Raw genomic sequence first — 24,947 nt, forward strand, 5'->3', positions numbered from 1 at the left:
TTTTTGAGATGGAGTCTCACTCTGTCGCCCAGGCTAGAGTGCAGTGGTGCGATCTCGGCTCACTGCAAGCTCCGCCTGCCAGGTTCATGACATTATCCTGCCTCAGCCTCCCCAGCAGCTGGGACTACAGGCACAAGCTGCCACGCCCGGCTAATTTGTTTGTATTTTTAGTAGAGACGGGGTTTCACCATGTTAGCCAGGATGGTCTCGATCTCCTGACCTTGTGATCCACCCGCCTCGGCCTCCCAAAGTGCTGGAATTACAGGCATGAGCCACCACGCCCAGCCGTATGATTACTCTTAAGAGTTAACTACCACACTCAAAAGAGGCAAGTAGTAAAAAATTAATGAGTACAAGCTCTGTACTAATAAATCCCTTTGCATTCATAAAGCAGCTTTGATGACAGGTCTTCAGGATCCCTGTTCTTCTGCACATCAGTTTGTTAATGGGAAAAGCCAGGTTGGAAGGCAGGGCTGTGCAGGTCACCCGACTTGGGTTCTAGTGGTGGGTAGAGCCAAGAGGAATGTGTGACGAGTGGCATTTTCAAGCGGGAGGTAGAAAGCCCAGACTGGCACAAGTCAACCATGCTCACAGCATGAGCTGCTGACTTGGCCTTCTCTATTCTAATGAGCTATTTTAGGGCTGCAGTAATTTGTTGACTTAGAATTGTACTCGTGACTTAAAGACACGGGGCTGTATGTTGCATTTATCTGTTGAACTGCAGTTAACACACCATGTCAGTTGAAGACATCTTGATGGTTCCATCTTTGTATTTATCACTTACTCTCATGTCCGTATTAAGCCTGCTCATTCAGTCAGTAATTCCCCTCACAGTTATTAAGCACCTGTTACATGCCAGGAATTATTTTCAGAAGCTGGGGATACGGCAAGTGAAGCAATCTGACAAAGATGCCTGTGTTCATGGAACAATGTAGTAGAATGTTAGGTGGTACAATGGAAAAAATAAAATGCAGAAGCCGTAAGTAGTGGGACGTGTTGCAGGGAGGAGTGGGAAGGAAGAGGCGACGTGAGGGAGCCTATTGGTAGGGGGAGCAGGCATGCTCTGCAGAGCCCTGTGGGCAGCACCAGCGAGTCAGCAATGGGAAGTGACATGAGGGCACAACTCCCAACTCTTTGACCTATTCAAAGACGGAACTTCGCAGAGAATCAGCTCTGCTTTGTCCTAGACACATTTAAACAGAGCTGAGACAGCCTGTCAGGTGAGAGGTTGTGGGCGATTCCTGCCGAAGGGTGGCCATGTGTCTTATCAGCTCTAAATAAAAGCAGACCATAGAGATCAAATTTAGTGAGGAGTTCAGGCAGCGATGGAGACTTTGGCACTGAGGGCCAGAGCGTGAAGTCTCCCTGCTGGGATCTCATTAATATACATGGAGGTGCATATCTCAGGGACTACCTGCAGCGGTGCTCACTATCCTTGACCAAGCTGGAGAACAAGAGTTGTCTTTACTTGTGTTTCCTTTTAGCGCAAGTAGTGTTGCCACATATGCCAAGTGGAGAAGAGCCTGCTGTGTGCACGCACCCGACAGTCACCAGCTTCTCTTTACATCTCCAATAGGAAGCGCACACTACGCTGTGGGAACAAAAACACCAGGAGTCTGCTATGGCCAAGGCAGATAAGGTCTTTCCCTCCAACAGGATCCAGAGATGAGCCACTGGTACTAACACCAAATGGCTGATGTAAGGGGCTGTGTCCGTTTTTAAAATAGTCAACTCATCTCTCTAAGGTTTTTCTTTTTAATTTTGAGAGATGGAGCCAGGTTCTTTATAGCAACTAGTAAAACTGAATTTGCCTTTGCCTCCAGTTTTGAATAAGTGCAGCACATTTTGCACTTTCCTTGCTTTCATGTAATATTCATAATCAGGTTTGTATCAACACAGAAATAATGCTTAGAAAGTATCAGTCATTTCACACTTCACTTTAGTGAAGGGCTGGCTTGGATTACATGCTGTTTCTCAAGTCACACTGGCTTAGGCTTCAAGTGTCTTTACTTGTTGATGCCTGGGTAGTACTGGTTGTTCACACAGTATCCTGAATCTCTCTCCTAGTTGAAAGTGACCTTAGAGAACACCTAGTCTAACACTCTTGCTTTATTTCATGTATTTATTTTTTCTGAGACAGAGTTTTGCTCTTGTTGCCCAGGCTAGAGTGCAATGATAACAATCTCAGCTCACCACAACCTCCGCCTCCCGGGTTCAAGCGATTCTCCTGCCTCAGCCTCCCCAGTAGCTGGGATTACAGGCATGCGCCACCACGCCTGGCTAATTTTGTATTTTTAGTAGAGACAGGGTTTCTCCGTGTTTGTCAGGCTGGTCTCGAACTCCTGACCTCAGGTGATCTGCCCTCCTCGTCCTCCCAAAGTGCTGGGATTACAGGCGTGAGCCACTGCGCCTAGCACACTCTTGCTTTAAAATCAAAGAGACAAATTCATAAATGCTCAGGAGCTGTCCCAGTGTTAGGTAGCTGTTTTGTTGCCATGCTGGAGCACAGTTTAGTTAGAACCATTCCAGCTACTTGAAAACTAGGTATTGCTGAGAAATAATCTACTTTGCTAGTTACAGACTAGTTTTTTTCAGTCATCAGGACAAAAGGTTCTGGATCTTGAAAAAGCCATTTTGCTAGTTGAGTATTACTTTGGAGTAGAGAGGCGTCCCTCACTGCAGCTGCTACACACAGAGCAGTGTCCAACCAGTCACATCCAGATCCCCTGGCCCAAGCTGATATTCTGTGCATCTGCCTTCTGCAGCAACCTTGAGACTATGGTGGATGCCCCGCTAGTGGCTTCTTCTCTCAAGTCATGTTCCCCTTGGTGGGCAAGCTGAATTCTTAGGCTTCTTTCCCCTTTGAGATATCTAAGATGAAAGTTTTATCACTTTAAGGCCTGGCACAGTAGCTCACGCCTGTAATCCCAGCAGTTTGGGAGGCCGAGGCGGGCAGATCACTTGAGCTCAGGAGTTCAAGACCAGCCTGGCCAATATGGCAAAACCCCATCTCTAGTAAAAATACAAAAATTAGCTGGGCATTGGTGGTGTGTGCCTGTAGTCCCAGCCACTCAGAAGGCTGAAGCGGGAGAATTGCTTGAACCCAGGTGGTGGAAGGTGCAGTGAACCCAGATCGTGCCATTGCACTCCAGCCTGGGTGACAGAGCGAGACTCCATCTCAAAAAACAAAAACAAACAAACAAACAAAAGCACACACAGAAAGTGGCCAGGCATGGTGGCTCACACCTGTAATTCCAGCACTTTGGGCGGCCGAAGTGGGCAGATCGCTTGAGCTCAGGAGTTCCAGACCAGCCTGGGCAACATAGGAGACCCCTGTTGCTACATTTTTTTTTTAAAGTTAGCCAGGCATGGTGGCATGCACCTGTAGTCCCAGCTACTTAGGAGGCTGATGAGGGAGGATCGCTTGAGCTCAGGAGCTCAAGGCTTCAGTGAGCAGCTTTGCACCACTGCACCACTGCACTCCAGCCTGGGTGAGAGTGAGACCCTCTCTCTTAGAAAAAGAAGTGACTGGGTGGGCATGGTGGCTCACGCCTGTAATCCCAGCACTTTGGGAGGCTGAGGTGGGCGGATCACCTGAGGTCGGGAGTTTGAGACCAGCCTGACCAACATGGAGAAACCCCGTCTCTTTATACAAAATTAGCCAGGCGTGTGGCAGGCGCCTGTAGTCCCCAACTACTCGGGAGGCTGAGGCAGGAGAATCACTTGAACCGGAGAGCAGGGGCAGGGGGCGTGGGGAGGCGGAAGTTGCAGTGAGCCGAGATCGCGCCATCGCACCACTCCAGCCTGGGCAACAAAAGTGAAACTCCGTCTCAAAAAAAAAAAAAAAAAAAAAAAAGGAGTGACTTTTCTGTAGAAGCTGCATTGCTCGGAAGGCTCTCCTGTGCAGATGTGGGCTGTCTGTCCCTCCTCTGCCACACTGTTCCCTAGAGGCTCCACACAGTGTCTGCTCAGGAGCCTGAGGTTCAGGTTAGAGCTGCAGAAATCCTCATCTTTGGCTTTCTACTCTCCTAAAAACTCTTGCTACTGGGAGGAATTGGGATGTGCACGCCACCATGCCCAGCTAATTTTTGTATTTTTAGTAGAGACGAGGTTTCCTCATGTTGGCCAGGTTGGTCTTGAACTCCTGACCTCAAGTGATCTACCCGCCTCAGTCTCCCAAAGTGCTGGGATTACAGGCATGAGCCACTGTGCCCGGCCTAGAGTTTCATATTAAGGTCTTAGCTTTTAAAACTTTTTTGGGTGGACAAAGGGAGAGGTTTCGCATGCCTTTGGCTAATAGGAGGGAAGCACCACGCCTTTTATTAGCATTATAATCAATGTGTGTGTGCGTGTGCCTGGTGCGAGCACATGCACACCCTGGAGCGATATCAGGAGTCTTTATTTATTTGAGACTGGGTTTCTCTCTTGTTGCTCAGGCTGGGGTGCAGTGGCATAATCTCAGCTCACTGCAACTTCCACCTCCCGGGTTCAAGAGATTCTCCTGCCTCAGTCTCCTGAGTAACTGGTATTACAGGCGCCCACCCCCACGCCAGGCTAATTTTTTGTATTTTTGGTAGAGACGGGGTTTCACCATGTTGGGCAGGCTGGTCTCGAACTCCTGATCCACTTGCCTTGGCCTCCAAAATGTTGGGATTACAAGCATGAGCCACCAAGCCTGGCCAAAGAGTCTTTAAATAACTCACATATGCAATCAAGCCCTTTCCTAAAGGTAGTTTTCTTTATGAAATTGTAGACTATGATTTACAACTGTACATCTTTTCCTCAACTGGAGCTGGTAAGAAAAAAGTTAAATATGTGTTACCCAAAGCTTTTCCTACTTATGGTATCCAAATTCTTTGTATATCTGCAATACAGGAAGCACGGGTCAAAGATTATGACTTGGACTTAGTCACTGGACATGTGGATTATGAGTTGGACACATACACACAAGTATCTTGACATACACATCACAGAGGAACTTCAGAGGAAGGGGCTCCTAAGAAATGTCTGGCAACTGAGGGAACAAGTTATGTAAATGGATTAATATAAAACTCAACTTTAGGTAATGTGTAAGATATTTAGAAGGTAAACCATGCATTCTTAGTTAACATAAAGACACAAGAACTTTCTTCTCCTCGTATTTTAGGGACACGTTCTACAAAACAATGAAGTTTGCTGCATCAACTGCATTTTCCTTTCATGAACAATTTCTCTGTACCATGCAATGGTGTTTGATAGCATGTTACCCACAGTAGAATTACCTTCAAAATCTGGGTCAATCTTCTCAAACCCTGCCGCTGCTTTATCAACTAAGTATGCACTACTGTAAATCTTTGATCACTTCAACAATGTTCACAGCATCTTCACTGGTAGATTTCCTCTTAAAAAACCACATTGCTCATTCACAAGAACTAATGCCTCAGTAATTTACGTTTTCTCATGAGGCTGCAGTAATTCAGTCACATCCTCAGGCTCCATGTCTAATTCTAGTTCACTTGCTAGTTCCACTCCATCTGCAGTGACTTCCTCTACTGAAGTCTTGGAATGAACTTCTTCCAAACTCCTGTTAATGTTGCATTTTGACCTCCTTCCATGAATCACCAGTGTTTTTAATGGCATCTAGAATGGTGAATCCTTTCCTGAGGGTTTTCAACGTGCTTTGCCCAGATCCATCAGAGGAACCACTGCCTGTGACAGCTAAAGCTTTAAGAAGTGTATTTCTTAAGTAAAAGTAAAACTTACTCTTTGATCCATGGGCTGCAGAATGGATGTTGTGTTAGCAGGCATGAAAACAACAATAGTTTCCTGGTACATCTCCATCAGACCTCTTGGGTGACCAGGTGCATTGTCAATGAGCAGTAATATTTTGAAAGAAATCTTTTTTTCTGAGCAGTAGGTCTCAACAGTAGGCTTAAAACATTCAGTAAACCTTGCTGTAAACAAATCTGCTGTCATCTGTCGAGGCTTTGTTAGTCATTGGCAGGGTATAGGTAGAGTAGATTTAGCTTCAGATTCAAGGGCCTTAGGATTTTCTGAATGGTAAATGAGCACTGGCTTCAACTTAAGGTCACCAGCTGCATTAGTCCCTAACAAGAGCATCAGCCTTTGAAGCCTGGAAGCCAGGCATTGACTGTTCTCTAGCTATGAAAGTCCTACATGGCATCTTGTTTCATCTGCATTGCAAATGTGTAGTGTAGCCACCTTTTTCAAGATCATAGCTAGATCTTCTGCAGAACTTGCTGCAGCTTCTACATCAGCACTTGCTGCTTTACCTTGCACTTTATGTTATGGAGATGGCTTCTTTCCTTAAACTTCATGAACCAACCTCTGCAAGCTTTCAAATGTTCTTATGCCGCCTCCTTACCTCTCTCAGCCTTCAAAGAATTGAAGTGAGTTAGGGTCTTGCTCTGGATTAGGTTTGGCTTAAGGAAATGTGGCTGGTTTGATCTTTATCCAGACCACTCAAACATTCTCCATATCAGGAAATAAGGAAATAAGGCTGTTTTGCTCTTTTTTTTTTTTTTTTAAAGAAATGGAGTCTCTCTCTGTCACCCAGAACAGAATCCAGTGGTGTGATCATAGCTCACTGCAGCCTCAAACTCCTGGGCTCAAGTGATCCTCCTGCATCAGCCTCCTGAGGAGCTAGGACTACAGGCATGCATCACACACAGCTTGCTTTCTTATCATTAGTGTTCACTGGAGTAGCACTTGTAATTTCCTTCAATAACTTTTTCTTTGCATTCACAGCTTGGCTGTTTGGTGCACGAGGCCTAGCTTTGGGCCTATCTCAGCTTTTAAATGCCTGCTTCACTAAGCATAATCATTTCTAGCTTTTGATTTAAAGCGAGAGACTTTCGACTCTTTCTTTCACTTAACACTTAGAAGCCACTACTGTAGGGTTTTTGCCCTCATTTCAATATTGTATCTCAGGGAACGGGGAGCCTGAGGAGAGAGGGAGAGAGATGCGGGAACGGTCAGAACACACACAACATTTATTAAGTTTGCCATCTTATATGGGCACAGGTCATGGCTCCCCAAAACAATTACAACAGTAACATCAAAGATCACAGATCACCATAAAAGATACAGAAATAATGAAAAAGCTTGAAATGTTGGGAGAGTCACCAAAATGTGATGCAGAGACACAAAGTGTGCACAACCTGCTGGAAAAATGCTGCTGACTGACTTGCCTGCTGTAGGGCTGCCACAACTGTAAAAAGGCAGCACCTGTGAAGGAGACAGAAACACGGTCACGCGGGAATGCCAATATGACTTATTGGTTATTGAGCTGTGCAGGCTTTTCTGCTTTATCAATTATGCCTCCAGGAAGCTGTGAAAGCTTCATCCATCTCCCATAGGATTTGTCTCCATATGTGTGACACATAATAAAATGTTATGTACTCTTTATGTAATTTTACTCTCCTACTCATGGCTGTTTGTCATTTGTGGTGACAGCATGTTAACTTTTCCAGTGAGGTCCTTGTAGACTTTTTCTTTTTTTTTTTTTTTTTTGAGGCGGAGTCTTGCTGTGTCATCCAGGCTGGAGTACAGTGGCACGAGCTCAGCTCACTGCAACCTCCACCTGCCGGGTTCAAGCGATTCTTGTGCCTTAGCCTCCCCAGTAGCTGGGATTACAGGAACACACCACTACGCCCGGCTACTTTCTGTATTTTTAGTAGAGATGGGGTTTCACTATGTTGGCCACCATGTACAAAAATACAAAAATTAGCTGGGCGTGGTGGCAGGCACTTGCAATCCCAGCTACTCGGGAGGCTGAGGCACGAGAGTCACTTAACTCCCGACCTCAGGTGATCCATCTGCCTCGGCCTCCCAAAGTGCTGGGATTACACGTGTGAGCTACCATGCCCGGCCTAGACTGTGTTTCTTCAAAGATCACAGGCTGCTGATAAAAGTACCCTGCCTTCCCAATCGAGGTGATTTCTGACAGCTAGTTACCAAAAGACATCACCGTCTTACAACAGGAACTCAACACAGAAGGTCTGATGGAAAGCCATTTTATTTTTCCCTAAATTTTAAAATAGAAGACTTTAATGGAAAACATTTAGTACCATCATGTCACCCTGAATGCCAGCAATACCTCGACTTTTACACACGCAGGAAGCCTAGTAAAAGCCCCGTCAGTAGCACACATTTCTCTGTGGTGCTTCAACAGTTTTGCACATACAAAATTTTCTGCTATTTTGCTTTAGCAAATAGCAACAACTTTTGTGTTTCCTATATGGCACCTAATATCCAGTCCTATATTAATATAGTTAGAAAAATAAAAGGCTTAAAAATTTCTTAGTACGAGTTCATGGTGCTAATAACAGAATCTCTTTAAACATAAGATCATTTTAAGCCTCTTACATAACCACCTCCTGGTTTCATTTGAAATCCTTAAGAATTAAAATCTAGTAAGATTGTTAAATCAATGTACATGTCAATCATTCATTTTCACTTGCCTTGGGATAGTTAATTCCCACTGTCCACTGAATGAATGCCTTTCAAATATTAATAAATATATTACAGTATTTACAAGCATTCTTATATTCTCCGACACTGACAGGGAGTTATGCCATGGAGAGGGAAGCACAGGTTTCCCAATAGTGTGACTTCATGACGTATGGGACAAAAGGAACCGGTGCTCAGGCCTGGAGGGAGCTGAGATGAGAGCAGGGATGACGGTTCAGATATGCATACATGCTCTAAGACACATCAGACTCTAGCTGAGACTAGCCAGACATTTCTTTTGTTGTTGGATTAGAAGTAAAAGCTGAACAAGAAACCAGGACAAGGAAGGAAGAACTGGAAGCTGTGCCTAAAGTCAGACTAGGCTAAGGATTTTAAAACCAAGCTCCACAAGCTCTTAGTGAATTACCCTGTGGAAATTATCTAGCTTAGGTGAAGTGTGGAGGGGGGTGGTACAAAGGGGGGTTAAATGTAAGACTTTGTTTTGGCAACAAAAAATGATAGTAATTTGATTTCTACAACTGTGCCATGTGCCCTTTCTTACACCACTTTCTGCAGATTGTTTCAAATGAACGTACCCTCCATGTGACCTCTTTAATGCACTTGGCAAACTCCGTTAATGCTGCTGAAGAATGTATGTTCCATGCTGTGGTAAGAAGTGATCGTAATGCCCAAATCATCCAATACACTATCATAAAGTGAAGTGAAAGACATTTACTAGAGGTTTGCTTTGTGAATGTGAATGAAAGTCTTATTTTGGGGATGTAGTTTCTTATGTTTTAATAAAAACAGTAGTCATTATTTTAAAAAGCACATTCTCCTAGGTGCATATTTACATACATATACAAATACCATTTCCTCCCTCTTGTGCCCTTCTGGGTAGTCATTTTAAAAACTCAAGCCTGGGGTCATCAAAGGGGGTAGATTTATACTCCCACCTAACTGTCTGGAGTATAGAGTTCAGATAGTCTCTTAGGAAGTTTTATAAATGAGATTCACCCAGTACAATTCTGAAAGCTCTTAAACAGGACTCTTTAAAATAATTTAAACACTTAAGTAATCAATAAGGGTTCTCTGGTCGCCCACTTTTACATGCAAATACAGACCAACTGTTAACATGCATTATTTTAGTCAACTGGTAAAGTTTATTTCATAAGTGTAAGTAATTTTAAGCCATTTACTAAACTGTAAATTTCAATCCATTAAAAACTACTACCGGAGCAGTTTTGAGGTATTACTGTTAATTTAGTATAGAAATGTTACTGTATTTTGATGTGGTATGAAATGCAGCCACCATGCCTTTCATGAAACGGTGCTGTCGTGGTGCTGACTACAGACATGTCCTATGGCTTTCAGGAAATTATTGTGCATGTGCGTTAACAGATTTTCCGAACATTAATGACAATTTGATTGGTTGGTCATTTGTAAGCATACCAAAATAATAAAGTATAGCCCATGTATGAGCCAAACACACTGAGATATTTGAGGCATACAATGCTACCCTCCAGTCTACTTTCGTCAGAAACCAAACCTACTCACTCAAATCATTTACAAGGAAAACTAGTGCAGAAAGCACCCCAAAAATGTTGCCTGTCAGCAGGTTAATTTTCTTCTAACTTTAAAAGAAGTAGACATTTTTTCTTTTAAAATTCATTTATAAAAATAAATTTCAGTTTGAGACCCTAGGTACCAAATTGTGGCTTAATTTACTCAAGATGGATGTACTATAAAGTTATGAAAAATGTAGCTGAAAACGCATGAGCTCCAGCTCATTTCTGCAGTGTGGCCAACAGCTGCCACTGTATGCTGTCACAACCCTTCTCATAGGTAACCAAAATACGCTCAACTTCTTGACAAACTTTTAGCCTTCCTTTGTCCTGAAACTCCCACACAACTTTAATTCTTAGACCTCCATTATAAAACTATTAGTAACCATAATACATTCAAGATAGAGAATGAAGACCTGTTATCCACTCAGGAGACACTAATCCAGGGCACTGGGACAACACGGCCACTGAGGGGAAATAGTCACCCTTGTGGGTGTACAGCTCTTCAGATGTTTTGCACTAGAATGCAGGCATGAAGTCCCTTATGTAATTTTTATCTCCAAGCAACAACATTTAAAAATCAGTTGAAGAGTGTCAGCAGGTGCTTCTAGGTTCTGTGCTGTGAGCCCCCAGATCCTGGAGTGTAGGGCTCTGGATCTCTCTGTACACGGGATAGAAACACAGTCACGTGGAAATGCCAATATGACTTACTGCTTAGGGCTGTGCTGACATCGGCATCTCTGTTAGACTGATTCTCGCAGGAGAAGCTTTTTTTTTTTTTTTTTTTTTTGCCTTAGTCAGGAGATTATTCGAGGAACAGTAAATAACTGAACTAAGGAAGTAGTTACTGGCTTCCAAAGCCACATACACACAAAAGTAAGTTCAAACTGTTGTCCTCTCTCAGTGCAAACGAGCAATTGGCAGACCTGTCACGTTTCATCAATCGATATGAACACAGCATTCAGTCTGTGGAACAATGTGATGCAGCACAAATCTGATCTAATGCAAATTCAAGCCCATTAAATAAAACCACAGAAAGGAGAGCCAGCCTGGCTCAGTGTTCTCGCGCACGGATGCTGACTCTAAGCACAAAAGCAGCTGAAAGGCACGAGGCTCAGATCTCACTGATCGTCCTCTCCGAAGGGCAGTACTCCGAGGGGCCTGGTGAGGACATGTAGAAAGACTGCGTTTTCCTTTTCAATCGGGCCCTTTTGTTGGCCAACACCAGACTGCGCCGGCTTGAACTGATGATTTCCGAAATGAACTTCTTGCAGTCCACACACACCTCCATGGTGCTCCAGTCTTCCATCAACTCTTTGGGAAACTGGAGTTCTTCATCTGATTTGTCCATAGACTTAGATTTTGAGGAAAACCTGGGGTAAAAACAACAGAAAACAAAACAGAAGCCCAGCATTGTTACTTATAGGTCTACTGCAATATTAAGAAAATATGTGTAAAAAAAAGTAAATTTGTTGTCAAAACATCATGGAATGGATGAGTGATTTAATCATATGTCCTTCTAAAAAAATTTCTTATTGGAGACAAGGCTAAAAATTATTACTTAGAAAAGAAAGTAGAAGGCCGAGTGCGGCGGCTCACGCCTGTAATCCCAGCACTTTGGGAGGCTGAGGCGGGCAGATCACTTTAGGTCGGGAGTTGGAGGCCAGCCTGGCTAACATGGCGAAACCCAGTCTCTACTAAAAAAAAAAAAAAAAAAAAAATAGCTGGGCATTGTGGCGGGCCCCTGTAATCCCCACTACTCTAGAGGCTGAGGCAGGAGAATCGCTTGAACCTGGGAAGTGAAGGTTGCAGTGAGCCGAGATGGCACCACTGCACTCCAGCTAGGATGACAAAAGCGAAACTGTCTCAAAAAAAGAAAATGAAAGAAAGCAGGAAACAAGTCTTATTAAGATAGGCGCTGCCCAGACTATCGAATAATACAGTCAGGATGGCTAAAGGTGACCCCAAGAAACCAAAGGGCAAGATGTCTGCCTATGCCTTTTTGTGCAGACGTGCAGAGAAGAACATAAGAAGAAGAGCCCAGCGGTCTCTGTCAATTTTGCAGAGTTTTCCAAGAAGTGCTCTGAGAGGTGGAAGACAATGTCTGGGAAAAAAAAGTCTAAATTTGATGAAATGGCAAAGGTGGATAAAGTACACTACCATTGGGAAATGAAGGATTATGGACCAGCTAAGGGAGGCAAGAAGAAGGATCCTAATGCCCCGAAAAAGCCACCGTCTGGATTCTTCCTGCCCTGTTCAGAATTCCACCCCAAGATCAAATTCATAAACCCTGGCATCTCTATTGGAGACGTGGCAAAAAAGCTGGGTGAGATGTGGAATAACTTAAATGACAGTGAAAAGCAGCCTTACACCACTAAGGTGGCAAAGCTGAAGGAAAAGTATGAGAAGGATGTTTCTGACTATAAGTTGAAAGAAAAGTTTGATGGAGAAAAGGGTCCTGCTAAAGTTGCCCAGAAAAAGGTGGAAGAGGAAGATGAAGATAAACAAGATGAAAAGGAAGAAGGAGGGGGGGTGGAGCAGGAGGAGGAGGATGAATAAGAGACTGTTCATCTGGAAAAAAAAAAAAAAAGAAATAATACTAAAAACTCTTAACCACCCTTCTAGAATTCTTGGAAAATAGGGTATTCACCTGATTCCCAATGAACATTAGCTAACTGTAGATGGCAGGTCAGACTACAGGAAATTCAAGTAAATTTATCTTAATCCCATGACACATCCTAAAAACTATCTTTTGACTAGTTTTCTCATCATTTATGTATTTATCAAACAAGCCTCTCCCTCCCCAACAATTCCCTGTATTTGTGCGATTCCAAGGAGCTGGAGTTAACCAGACCAACATCATAATAAATATTTCCAGGAATGTCTGAGATAACCAGGAATCATCTACTTATTTACTATTTTAACTAAACCAAACAGGATATAAATGGGTAGTCTATAGTAGGTTCAGAGTTACGTATGGAAAACTGTAGCAGCTGTTACATGCACTGCCTTGAGCTCACTGAAAATTCACACCCAGAGGTCTCAGAGGAGGCAGCCCAAGCACAGAGGCAGATGTTTCAGGCACAAGGTTCATGCTGGGCTCACAGCTTCCTCACCTCGCTGTCCACAGAGCCAGGACATATGGTTGGTGGATCAAAGCCCAGCCTCTCGGCCCTGCCAGCTTGAGGCTTGAGCTGGCCTACCTCCTTCCATCTTTCTTAAGGCCCAACACTAAACTTACCCTGCACTAAATGCAAAGGGACTGATACTCAGGTGATGTTTTTTTCTTTTAAATTATTAGCTCTTGGCATAAAGCTTTATTTCTGCCTTTACAATAATAGTAAAGTCAGTCAAAGCTATGGCAGAACATTGTAAACAGGATTAAACAGATTCCTTTCAAAACTAGACAAGGAGATGAGACTGTTACATTCCAATTTCCAACTCCATTGAAAACAAGGTCAATTTTAAAGATGACTCTTATAGGACACAGTAAAACAGTTATTTCTAAAGTAGAAAAAAATATAAACTCTGTGATGAAAGTATCTTTCAAGTAGCTAGCCATTATTCCTTGAAAAGTTACCTTTGGGGAAGTTTTGGAGATTTGTATGTAAAACTGTATTAAAACCAACCAACCAACCAACCAACAAACCAATAAAAACCCCTCGAGCCAAAACCCTAACACCCTACCACAGTCCTCAAGAGTAGAACTCTTCTTCTGCAAAGGATGGTTTGAGAACCCAGGCCCCTTGCTCACCTGGCAATGCTCCGAAGTGGCCGATGATGGGCAGTGGAGGGTTTTTCTGACCTCATACTACTTTCCCCTCTTTGCAGAGCAGAAGGTCCCAATGAAAAGATAGGAAGAGTGGAGTATGGCTTGGAGGGCAGCCGCATCTATTATCCCAAATAAAACTGACAATGAGCAGTACTGTTAAAGAGGCAGTCACTAAAAGGAACACAAGTATAAATGAACCAAGCTTAGCTTACCTTTTTGCAACACTGTGAGCACACCGGCCTGTAAACAAAATCATAAATGTTATTTGGCATGATACCAGGGGATGCAACTGCGAGTTAGAGAAGCCTATGGCAGTAGGGTTGTAAGTTTCTACAATAAACTGCAAAACTCTCCCTTCTATTAGAATGTAACAAATTGACACACTGCAAATTGCCAAAAAGATAATCTACAGAACTTAACTCTTACACGGTCTCCTATAAAAGGATCAACTTACATGTGTTTGGAATTTTATTATTTGTCTATCCAGGGATCACATGATAATCACATCTTATTTTTTTTCTGTTCAAACATGACATATTATTAGAATGATCTTAGTTATGTAAAACTAAGATCATAGTATGTTTCTCTGTAACATACAGAGAAACATTTTCTAGGTTCAATATCAAATAAATATTTGGCTCACTCTCTTAAGAAATCAGTATTCCTAACCTACAAGGATAGCACAAGGTAACGTAACAGAATGAGTCATTTATAATTTTATTCCTGTTTAGAAAGATGTTTAAATAAGGAAGATAATTGGTATTTCTCTTACGACTGTTAAATTTATCTTTTCATCAATTACAAAATACCTTACCTCTTACAGAACTGACAGGTATAAGACCAAGTGAAGAAGGAAAACCTCCTGGTTCGGCAACAAAAGCAGAGCTAAAAAATACAAATTTAAGAGGAAAAAAAAACATTGCCAACAGCAAATTTCCTAATATCCATGTTTGAATATGCTTAACATCTATATATGGGGGAAGCTGAACAGACAAGAGGAGGAAGAGAATTCAGAAATCCTGTTTATAACAGCTGGCTCTGTGATGCTGATAATGTAGCTCTGTATTTAATTGTAATTCTATCTCAAAAGATAATAAAAGGCCACAGCTCTTAAGTGTATCCTCATCATGGAAGGAATCTGCAGAAGGTTCTGAAAAACCCTTCTCTGTTTCTCAGATACATTTTCTTTTTTCTTTTATGAGATGGTGTCTCACTGTTTCGCCTAGGCTGGTGTGCAGTGGCGCGATCTCGGCTCACTGCAAACTCCACCTCCCGAGTTCACGCCATTCTCCTGCCTCAGCCTCCTGAGTAGCTGGGACTACAGGCACCTGCTTACCATGCCCGGCTAATTTTTTGGTATCTTTAGCAGAGATGGGGTTTCACTGTGTTAGCCAGGATGGTCTCGATCTACTGACCTTGTGATCCGCCTGCCTCGGCGCCCAAAGTGCTGGGATTACAGGCGTGAGCCACTGCACCTGGCCTTCTCGGATACATTTTCTTTACAGATCCTTTAAAAGTGTAATGACTAAATGCACACGTGGCTTTTTTATTTTTTTTAGACGGAGTCTCACTATGTCACCAGGCTGGAGTGCAGTGGCGCAATCTCAGCTCACTGCAACCTCCACCTCCCAGGTTCAAGAGATTCTCCCACCTCAGCCTCCCAAATAGCTGGGATTACAGGCATGCACCACCATGCCCAGCTAATTTTTGCATTTTTAGTAGAGACGGGGTTTCACCATGTTGGCCAGGATGGTCTTGATCTCCTGACCTCGTGATCTGCCCGCCTCGGCGTCCCAAAGTGCTGGGATTACAAGCATGAGCCACCGTGCCTTGCCACATGCATGGTTTTAGGAAGACATGTCGGTATTTGTTACGGTTGCTTGAAAACCTTCCAGTTTTGATCTCCAAGGCAGAAACAAAAATGCCCCCTCTTGTGAACGAGGCAGCACAGGTACTGTCTACTAGGATATGAACATCACACATCCCAAATCCCCTCAAAGTCTGTGCCACCTGGCTAGCAGATAACTCTCCCAGGAGACTATGCATGGGACTGGCCATCCTTCTACTCTTCTGATCAATCAACTTTAAACAGCACTACCTTTCCTTTTTTCAAGGCGGTGTAGATGTCTTTATACTGTTGGTATTTTTCCAGCTCTGCTTTCACCAGGACCTGGCGAATATGCATCACTTCTTCCACAGTAAGAGCGAGGCATTCCACTGGGTAGCAGAATTCCTCCTGAAATTCAAAATGTCACATGAATAAGAGATTCCTACCCCCTGTTCTGGAAGTGCAAAATTTCCCTTCAGATCAGACACCTGATTAGTGGCTTCAGAGAAGAAAAGAGGTTTCCCAATGACCACTGGGACAGAGCTGGCTCCCTCTGGGGACCACATCATTTCTAATTACACTAAGACTAAATATGGCAGAAAACATTTGGGGACCAAGTGATCTACTGAAATTTCCAATAAATGAAAGTTCCTCACGTTTGCTCAGGTATTTTGACTCAAGTAACTCTATTCCATTAAGCAGGGCTGTATTGAAATATTTCAAGCAGGGCTTGAAATATTGAAATAAATTTTATTCTAAACCAATTTTATGTCAGTTTTCTTCTACGCTTATGAAAAAGACATTACTTAGTGTTGTGTTGTACATTATATACCAATAGATAAAAAGCAAATCTACACTGGTCCTTTTTTTTTTCACAACAGGGTCTCATTCTGTCACCCAGGCTGGAGGGCAGTGGCGCGATCATGGGTCACTGCAGCCTTGACTTTCTGGGCTCAAGTAATCCTCCCACCTCAGCCTCCCAAGTAGCTGGGACTACAGGTGCATGCCACCATGCCCAGCTAATTTTTTTGTATTTTTTGCAGAGATAGGGTTTCACCATGTTGCCCAGGCTGGTCTTGAACTCCTGGGCTCAAGTGATCTGCCCACTTTGGCCTCCCAAAGTGCTGGGATTACAGGCATAAGCCACCTTGCCTAGCCTGGCCTTGTTTTTAAAACTCATTTGTGGTACCCAGAATAGCCAAAAGAAGATGGTTAGTAATTTTTACTGACAAGCATTATTTAGTGATCAGTTACATCAGCACACCTTTACAAATCCTAATGGTACGAGTGGAACTGGAACACGAAAGTACTGGAGCATTTATATCCAAAAGGCAGTCTCTCCAGGCTGCCCCACAGTTCTCTAGATTTGTTGTTACTTTCAACAAATGCTAAATGTATAGTCAGCACTGGAAAGACTAGAGAAATGTAAAAGATTTCATAATAAATATTTATGTTGGCTGTCTTGTGTTAATGGTTTCCCTACAAGCAGCTGCGGAAGATGTTGATGTAACTGATCTCATTGAATAAGAGCCTCACACCCATCCGCTCCCCATCCGGCCCCACACTTGATTGGTGGATCTCAGAGAAAGACAGAACAGTCTTGTGCATTTGGACCCTGCCAGGCTGCAAGGGGCCATTGTGGTGCAGTGACACTGAAACTGAATGTTCTCAGCACAAACACATTATAATTCACTCCCACACACACACAACAGCATTGCTCACAGGCACTCTGGAATCCAACACGCCAGTGAGAAAGCACATGACTATGAATGCAGTCAGTTTATGGAGTTTTAACAATCCGTTCTGTCTTTCAATCAGAGAAAAACAAAAATCAGTCTAGGTTGCAAACTTGTCAAACATTAGCATTTTACTTAAAAAAGTAGTCTGAAGAACTACAGCTTCTTACTAAAAATCAATGCAAAACCATCTCTGTTCAAGCTAACTTAAGGAAGATTACATTTGCTTAAAAATGCTTTGGGAAAAATCCTGCATTTGAATTTTTAAGATGAGAAGCTTATTAGTATAAGAAGACGGGGGGTGAGTTTACTCAGAAAGATTGTATCATTTGCTCTAAGATGCCTAAAATACTCATTTAAAAAATCAGCGATCACAGTTTCCTCTTTCAACAGGAACTACTTTCAGAGATGACAGAATTATATCAGCATGCCTGATACCTACTCTGTTTTGCTCCACCCTCAGAAAAAGAGTAGTGCTAGGTGGGAACAATAAACTGCCTTTTTGAGGGTTAGGCCATTAAAACTGTGCACTAAGTAAGTAGTGTTGGCTGAATACATCCGAATGATGGCATTTCCCAGCTTTTAATGTATTTCAGGAGTTTTGCTATTATTTTTATTCATCAGTGATGAGTATGAGTAGGGTATACCTTCTGAAGGCTAATGATATGACAAAATGGCTATGCTGCAACAAAATAATGTGGGAATCTAGCACATAACCAGGTAAACACTGCTAGATTTATTATGTAGCCAATAACCAGATAGCCAGATTTGTTATTGTGTGTGCTAGGAAGACAGCAAACGGTACCAACTTAACTGACTTTATGATGTGGATAACTGGGCTGTAAACCCTTCAGGCAGATGGTGATTTTTTTCATTTGTAGGGATATGCTAGCATGGCACAACAGACCTGGCAGCTTGCACCTCCCACAAAGGGCTTAGTAAAGCATATTTTCAACTCAGTGCTTTGACCCACATGAAAATCCAGTACTTCATGGGATATAATTGTTTTTCCTTTGTTTTGAGACAAGGTCTCGCTCTGTCACCCAGGCTGGAGTACAGTGGCATGATCTTGGCTCACCGCAACCTCTGCCTCCCGGGTTCAAGTGATTCTTGTGCCTCAGCCCCCTGCGTAGCTGGGATTACAGGTGTGCACCACCACACCTAGCTAATTTTTGTGTAGAGATGGCGGTTTGCCACGTTGGCCAGGCTGGTCTCGAACTCCTGTCCTCAAGTGATCTGCCAGCCTCAGCCTCCCAAAGTGCTGGGATCACAGTTGTGAGCAACCGTGCCCGGCCATCATGAGATATAATTTAAAAATAGTAAATTTTTGTTTGTTTTCTTGTTCTTTTTTAAAAAATTTCAAGCAGATTACCCTTTAGTGAAATAATTTCCATCCGGTCAAATGCTAATGTTTTAATTTTGGAGACTTCCCAAGGACAACAAAACTTTAATGCAACATAAAAGAAAATGATAAATAGTTACTAAAATAGTTTTAATTATTTTTTTCAGCTTACAAAAATATTAATTCAACATCTCCAAAGCCAAATTAAACTTCCACAGATCTCGCAGAGCTATTAGCACTCTGGAACGTGGAGGGCACTCAATGCCCCAGCGGCAGCGGGAGCCCTTCTCCACCGCGGCACTGCCTGGGGCTCCCACTGCATGTGTTCGGCCCGTCTGAGTGGCCAGACATGGCCGGGGGAAGAACCACACTAGCACAACTCTAGTTCCCTTGCTTGCTCATGTGTCAATGGGACTCCCAGATTCAGGAAAGGGAAGCTAAATCTTAGAGTGCTTTAATGAAGACAACAATGTGCTAGAAGACTTTAAACTTACTTCTGTGCATGTCACTAAAATTGTTGAGTTTTTTTGATGATTATTCTGCCTATATTTTACCATTCAAAAGGGGTCAGTTAGGCAGCACGGAGATTAGACAGCATAATGTAAAATTTTGGTTATTGTGGCACAGAGAGAAATGGGAATAGTCATCTTTTTTTTTTCTTTTTTGAGACGGAGTCTCGCTCTTTTGCCCAGGCTGGAGTGCAGTGGTGCGATCTCGGCTCACTGCAAGCTCCGCCTCCCGGGTTCACGCCATTCTCCTGCCTCAGCCTCCTGAGTAGCTGGGATGACAGGCGCCCACCACTGCGCCCAGCTAATTTTTTGTATTTTTAGTAGAGACGGGGTTTCACTGTGTTAGCCAGGATGGTCTCGATCTCCTGACCTCGTGATCCACCCGCCTCGGCCTCCCAAAGTGCTGGATTACAGGCATGAGCCACTGTGCCTGGCTGGGAATAGTCATCTTTTATACAGTGTTCATGATTAGTAAAAACTTCATAAATTAACCAGTATTCGAAAATTACCCAAAATAACCATTGCTTTTTGAGTTTTTAATAAACCAAAGAGAGGCAAATTTAAATAAAAATAGCAACTATTAAGTTTACTCTTCTTAATCAACTATAAAACTCAAAGTGAAGGCCAGGCATGGTGGCTCACGCCTGTAATCCCAGTACTTTGGGAGGCCGAGGTGGGCAGATCACGAGGTCAGGAGATCAAGACCATCCTGGCTAACATGGTGAAACCCCGTCTCTACTAAAAATACAAAAAAAATTAGCCGGGTGTGGTGGCAGATGCCTGGAGTCCCAGCTACTCGGGAGGCTGAGGCAGGAGAATGGCATGAACCCAGGAGGCGGAGCTTGCAGTGAGCCGAGATCACGTCACTGCACTCCAGCCTGAGTGACAGAGAGAGACTCCGTCTCAAAAAAAAAAAACAAAAACAAACAAAACTCAAAGTGATTCCTTTCTTTGCCTAAAGTGGTATATGGCCTTAGTGTTCAGATATCTCTGTTTGGGGAGAATTGATAATCAAATGCCAGCAGGTCTTCAGTAGAGGCAGGAGTGACAGGAGTTAAAAAGCCACCTTGGCACCTGACCATGTGCTGCCCAAGAGCACATCTAAAACGGGAAAAAGGACAGAGATTTTTCCTGCATTTCATGACAAAGATCAGAGAAAGCAATGTGTTGTGTCTTATTTACACTGAGTCTCCTTTCCATATCAAGATGACTAAGAAAGAGTAACAAAGAAACCAGCTGCGGGGTCATCTGTCAAGGACAAGGTTAGTAAATCCAAGGCTTTAGAGAGCCAGGCCCTGCCTACTGTAGCACAAAGGCTGCTCTGAGCACCTGCTACGTGGTGGCAGAAGAGGCTTCAATATGGTCCTAGAGCTTTTTATTTCACTTAGAAATGTGAAGGTTCAAATAATGATATATTATTCTGTGTAAAAAAACTCTCAAAAAACAGTAATATAATGCAGAATTATTTAAAATAGCCACATCAATAAAAAGGAAACTTGAAATTTCTCTTTGCAGAGAAGTAACGTACACACCCTGGTTGTCATAACACAGCTTCATGACAGGTGATGGGAGCACACAGGTTTCCTGAGCCCATGCCCTGGTTGTGCAGGTGTCTGTGGGTGGGCAGAGTCCACCATGGCTACCTGGCCTGGCAGGAGGCTGCTCTGCTCACAGAATGAGTGAGCAAATACTCTTCTGATGGTGGGGGGAGGCCCTAGGAGGAATGCACCCCACGGGCTCAGAGTGCCTGCTGCACACGGAGAAAGGTGGCAGCACTGACTCTGCTATACAATTAGGTCACCCGAGGAGACAAACACCCACAGGTCCCTCTCATCAGATGCTGCATTTTGAGTTTGTTGTCCTTTCCCAGTTATTTCTCTCTCAACTGAGACCACGGCATGATCGGTGCATCCTGCACAAGAGTGGAATCAATGATTGGAAGCAAAGTGCTATCTAAGCGGTTAATTCTCAGAGAGCGCAACAGTTGAGGTGTCACCGTCAGAGATACAGAGAATGAAATAATCCCAGACCCAGCAGAAAGAGGCCAACCTTTGAGGATTTCCACCTGCTGGTAAAAGCTCTCTCACACAGATAATACATAGCCCCTGCTACCCCAAACATGGCTGCTTCAAAAGGATGAGAGCTGAGCAGAGAAGCTGTTTGTATGGTAGAAAAAAGTGGTCGAAAAGGCGTCCTTGGCCATACACCGGTTATCCTAGGAACCTGAACAACAGATAAGGGAAAAAGAAAATGGCAGGGGAAAAAGAAAAGGAGAAAATAATGCTGAACACAAGTGACCTACACATAGTGATTACAGATCACAAGAGGAAAACAAAACAAAAAACACCATGAGGCTGGTACAGTCCGTGCCAACATCTGCATCCACATGTATAAATCAGTGATGAAACCACGAAGTCCTTCCTGGAGAATGTCAGTGTTCACACAGAAAGGATTTTTCTAGTTTAGGGTCCTGTGAACACTCTGAGTTTCCTCAATGGGGCTTGTTGTGACTAAGGACAGAGGCAACTCGTTACTGTGCCTGAGAAAGCATGGGGACATGTGCCAGGCAGCCACTTGCACCTGCCCCAGGAAGGTACTGCCAACACGAGATGCCTTTAGACTGGACAGGCACTTGCCCTCAGTTATTTGACCAAAAGATGAAAAAAATTACATTTTAAACATCACAAGAAAAGGGAGGGAGATACAATAAAAATAAAAATTATCAGCCGGGCGCAGTGGCTCACGCCTATAATCCCAGCACTTTGAGAGGCCGAGGCGGGCAGATCACCTGAGGTCAGGAGTTCGAGATCAGCCTGACCAACATGGAGAAATCCCGTCTCTGCTAAAAATACAAAATTAGCCAGGTGTGGTGGCACATGCCTATAATCCCAACTACTTGGGAGGCTGAGGCAGGAGAATCGCTTCAATCAGGGAGGCAGAGGTTGTGGTGAGCCGAGATTGAGCCATTGCACTCCAGCCTGGGCAACAAGAGCAAAACTCCATCTCAAAAAAAAAAAAATTATCAACAATAAAAACATTCCTGCCATTTTCAGTTGAGGAGTTACAAATACAAAATGATTCTTTGTTTTCTAAAATGCAGCTACATTTTAAAATTAATTACACTTATAAAAACAATACTTACCAAGCTATAGGGCATTACTACAAGGTATGATTTTATGGATTTCCCAAGATAAGCTATTAGCAAGGAAGATCATTTCATTTTGTCTCTGCTGGTGCTTGGAGGCCTGCATGGACTCTGCTCCCTGCCCTCAATCTGACCACTGTTGAGTGCTGACCAGAGTGGCTCTCCCACTGCCTGCTCACTGACATCTTCCTCAGTGATTGCAAGTTAGTTTATCTTGCTCTCCTTCCTGCTCCACAAAAAAAACAGTGCACAGCCTGACCTCGCAACACTAAGAGCTCTGCTTTAACAGGAAACAGATACGGTCATGGGCCCTTGGGGTCAGCTGAAGGTCTCAGCATAACTTCTATTATAAGCTGAAACTACTTTGTAGCTAAGCTGATAGTTCCTTTACATTGATAATTTTAAACTTTAAGTCTAACCTCAATAATGACATTGTATGATCACATAAAGGCCAGTTACAAGCTGAATGATAGACTGGCTTCTAGGAAAAGCTGAGTGAAGAAGAGAATACTCTAATGATTAGACTTATTAAAAAAACCACAAGTTCCCTCTTACCTATATACATGTATACGTGTGTGTGTGTGTGTGTATACAACCGGTGTATACACACACACACACACGTATACATGTACACACACATACACATATGTGTGTATATATATTTTTAGAGACAGGGTCTTGCTGTGTCACCTACGCTGGAGTGGAGTGGCACATTCTTAGTTCACTGTGGCATCAAACTCCTAGGCTCAAGGGATCTTCCCTCTGCAGCATCCTGAGTAGCTGGGATTACGGGCATGCGCCACCACATCTAACTAAGTTATTCATTAAAAATTTTGTACAGACAGGCGTTTCTTAAGTTGCCCAGGCTGGTCTCAAACTTCTGGCCTCAGGCGATTCTCCTCCTTTGGCCTCCCAAAGTGCTGGGATTACAGGTGTGAGCCACTGCGCCTGGCCCCTCTTACATATTTTAAAGTTGTGATAATAGCTGTATATTTTGGTAAAAGCAATAACTTACTCACATGAAAACAAATCTTTAGATTTTTAAGTTTGAATCTGTCTGGTCAGAGTTCTGTTTTCTTGTTGGTAAGTCACTGACAAGGCTATATTTAATCAAATAGCTGTGTTTTGGTGATTATTCCAGAGCTAGAAGAATCCTATCAGGAATTGCCGTAAAATCATTAGTTCTTTAATTGCACTGTTTTGGAATAGAGATGAATGACCAAATATTAACATTCTAAGCTCTGTTCAAAATCCCTGCCTTCACAATAACCGCATTATCTCCCATCTGTTATTACTTTAATTGAAACTCTAATAATAATCACAGCCTTAAAAAATGGACTTACGTATTCAATATATTCTATTATTTTTTATTCATGAATATTTGAAAACACATTAGATATTTGACTGTGGGTAGAATGTTAATTACAGCGGTGCGTCTTGCCTACAAATATTTCAGAAGCCAAGTGGGGCTACAAAAGAGTCTTTGGAGACCTCTGTTGGCTGGGAGATCTATTAATTCCTCCTGGCAGACCCTTGTGTGCTGCCCACTGTCCTGAGAAATGAGCACCCACTATAAGAACCTGCAAGTCTCTGGAAAACAGCAAAAACTGTTAACCAGTTCAACCAAAATAACACCACTGGCCCCAAATATCACAAAACATACTAGAAAACAATGTACAGTAGTTGTTAATGGATCAAAATTCTCCCTCACCTTGTACTTCTGCCTCAATAAGATCACCTACTGTAGTCATTTTGCTAAGAGTTTTTTTGGTCAATTTTTAACAATTTTTAAATGGATTAATAGCCTTTGAAAGAAAGAAAGCATTTCTTTAATAATAATCCATACTTTCAACCATTGATAAATTTTCTGGAAAAAAAAAAAAGAGCTCAAAATGAACAAACACTGGTCAAGTTTCGTTTAAGTTATGGATAGAGTTTGGAGAAGGTGTCACTCTGTTGCCCAGGCTAGAGTGCAGTGGTGTAGTCATAGCTCACTGCAGCCTTAACCTCCTGGGCACAAGTGATCCTCTCACCTCATCCTCTTAAGCAGCTGGGGCCACAGGTGTGCACTACCACACTTGGCTAATTATTATTATTTTTTTTTGCAGAGACGGGATCTCACAATGTTGCTCAGGCTGGTCTTGAACTCCTGGAGTCAAGAAATCCTCCCACCTTGGCCTCCCAAAGTGTTAGGATTATAGGCACGAGCCACCACACCTGGCTGTTTGTTTCCTTTAGCTATTAAGTAAGTTATTCAAAGTTCATTCTAACTTTTGCAACTTTTTTTCTCCTTATCATCTTCATAAGAAAGCTAATGATTCTAGGTCTTCTAGCTGGTCCCTAAGTTACTACGAAGTCTTTCCTGTACTTACAAGAGAGCGGGAACTCTGCCTGGAAGGCGGCAGGAACTGCCTCACGTTAGTAGGCGTTTCCTTTTCAATGGAATGTCGTCTCTGGGGCGGCTGGCGTCTCTCTGGCTGGGGTGTTGATGATATGGGCAGGAATTTTGGAGGCTCTAAAGATTGAACCAAATGAAATAAAACTTACTGTGAATTTTCTAACACAAAACCTTTTGACATTTGTGACAAACACTGTAATT

At 43.0% G+C, this 24,947-nt stretch overlaps 1 protein-coding gene and 1 pseudogene across 10 annotated transcripts in view; one reads left to right on the top strand and one right to left on the bottom strand.

Annotated features, from left to right (window-relative positions):
- Positions 1-6,969: 6,969 nt before the first annotated feature.
- Positions 6,970-24,947, bottom strand: part of LOC129460740 (centrosomal protein of 76 kDa) — a 269,467-nt gene continuing 251,489 nt past the window's right edge. For 6 of the 10 annotated variants that reach the window (XM_055239053.2, XM_055239047.2, XM_063641292.1 and 3 more), the window contains 7 exons: positions 24,721-24,863; positions 21,253-21,426; positions 15,887-16,024; positions 14,603-14,673; positions 14,001-14,028; positions 13,771-13,907; positions 6,970-11,389 (listed from right to left, as the gene is read on the bottom strand). In XM_055239053.2, the coding sequence (XP_055095028.1) occupies positions 11,131-11,389; positions 13,771-13,907; positions 14,001-14,028; positions 14,603-14,673; positions 15,887-16,024; positions 21,253-21,426; positions 24,721-24,863 (950 nt within the window). In that variant the 3' untranslated portion in view covers positions 6,970-11,130. The remainder of the gene's footprint in view (positions 11,390-13,770; positions 13,908-14,000; positions 14,029-14,602; positions 14,674-15,886; positions 16,025-21,252; positions 21,427-24,720; positions 24,864-24,947) is intronic. The other 4 variants (XM_055239056.2, XM_055239070.2, XM_055239059.2 and 1 more) reach the window with 2 other exon arrangements.
- Positions 11,401-12,840, top strand: LOC129460780 (high mobility group protein B3-like; annotated as a pseudogene).

This window comes from Symphalangus syndactylus, chromosome 1 (assembly GCF_028878055.3).
Source record: "Symphalangus syndactylus isolate Jambi chromosome 1, NHGRI_mSymSyn1-v2.1_pri, whole genome shotgun sequence".
NCBI classification, from domain to species: Eukaryota; Metazoa; Chordata; class Mammalia; order Primates; family Hylobatidae; genus Symphalangus; species Symphalangus syndactylus.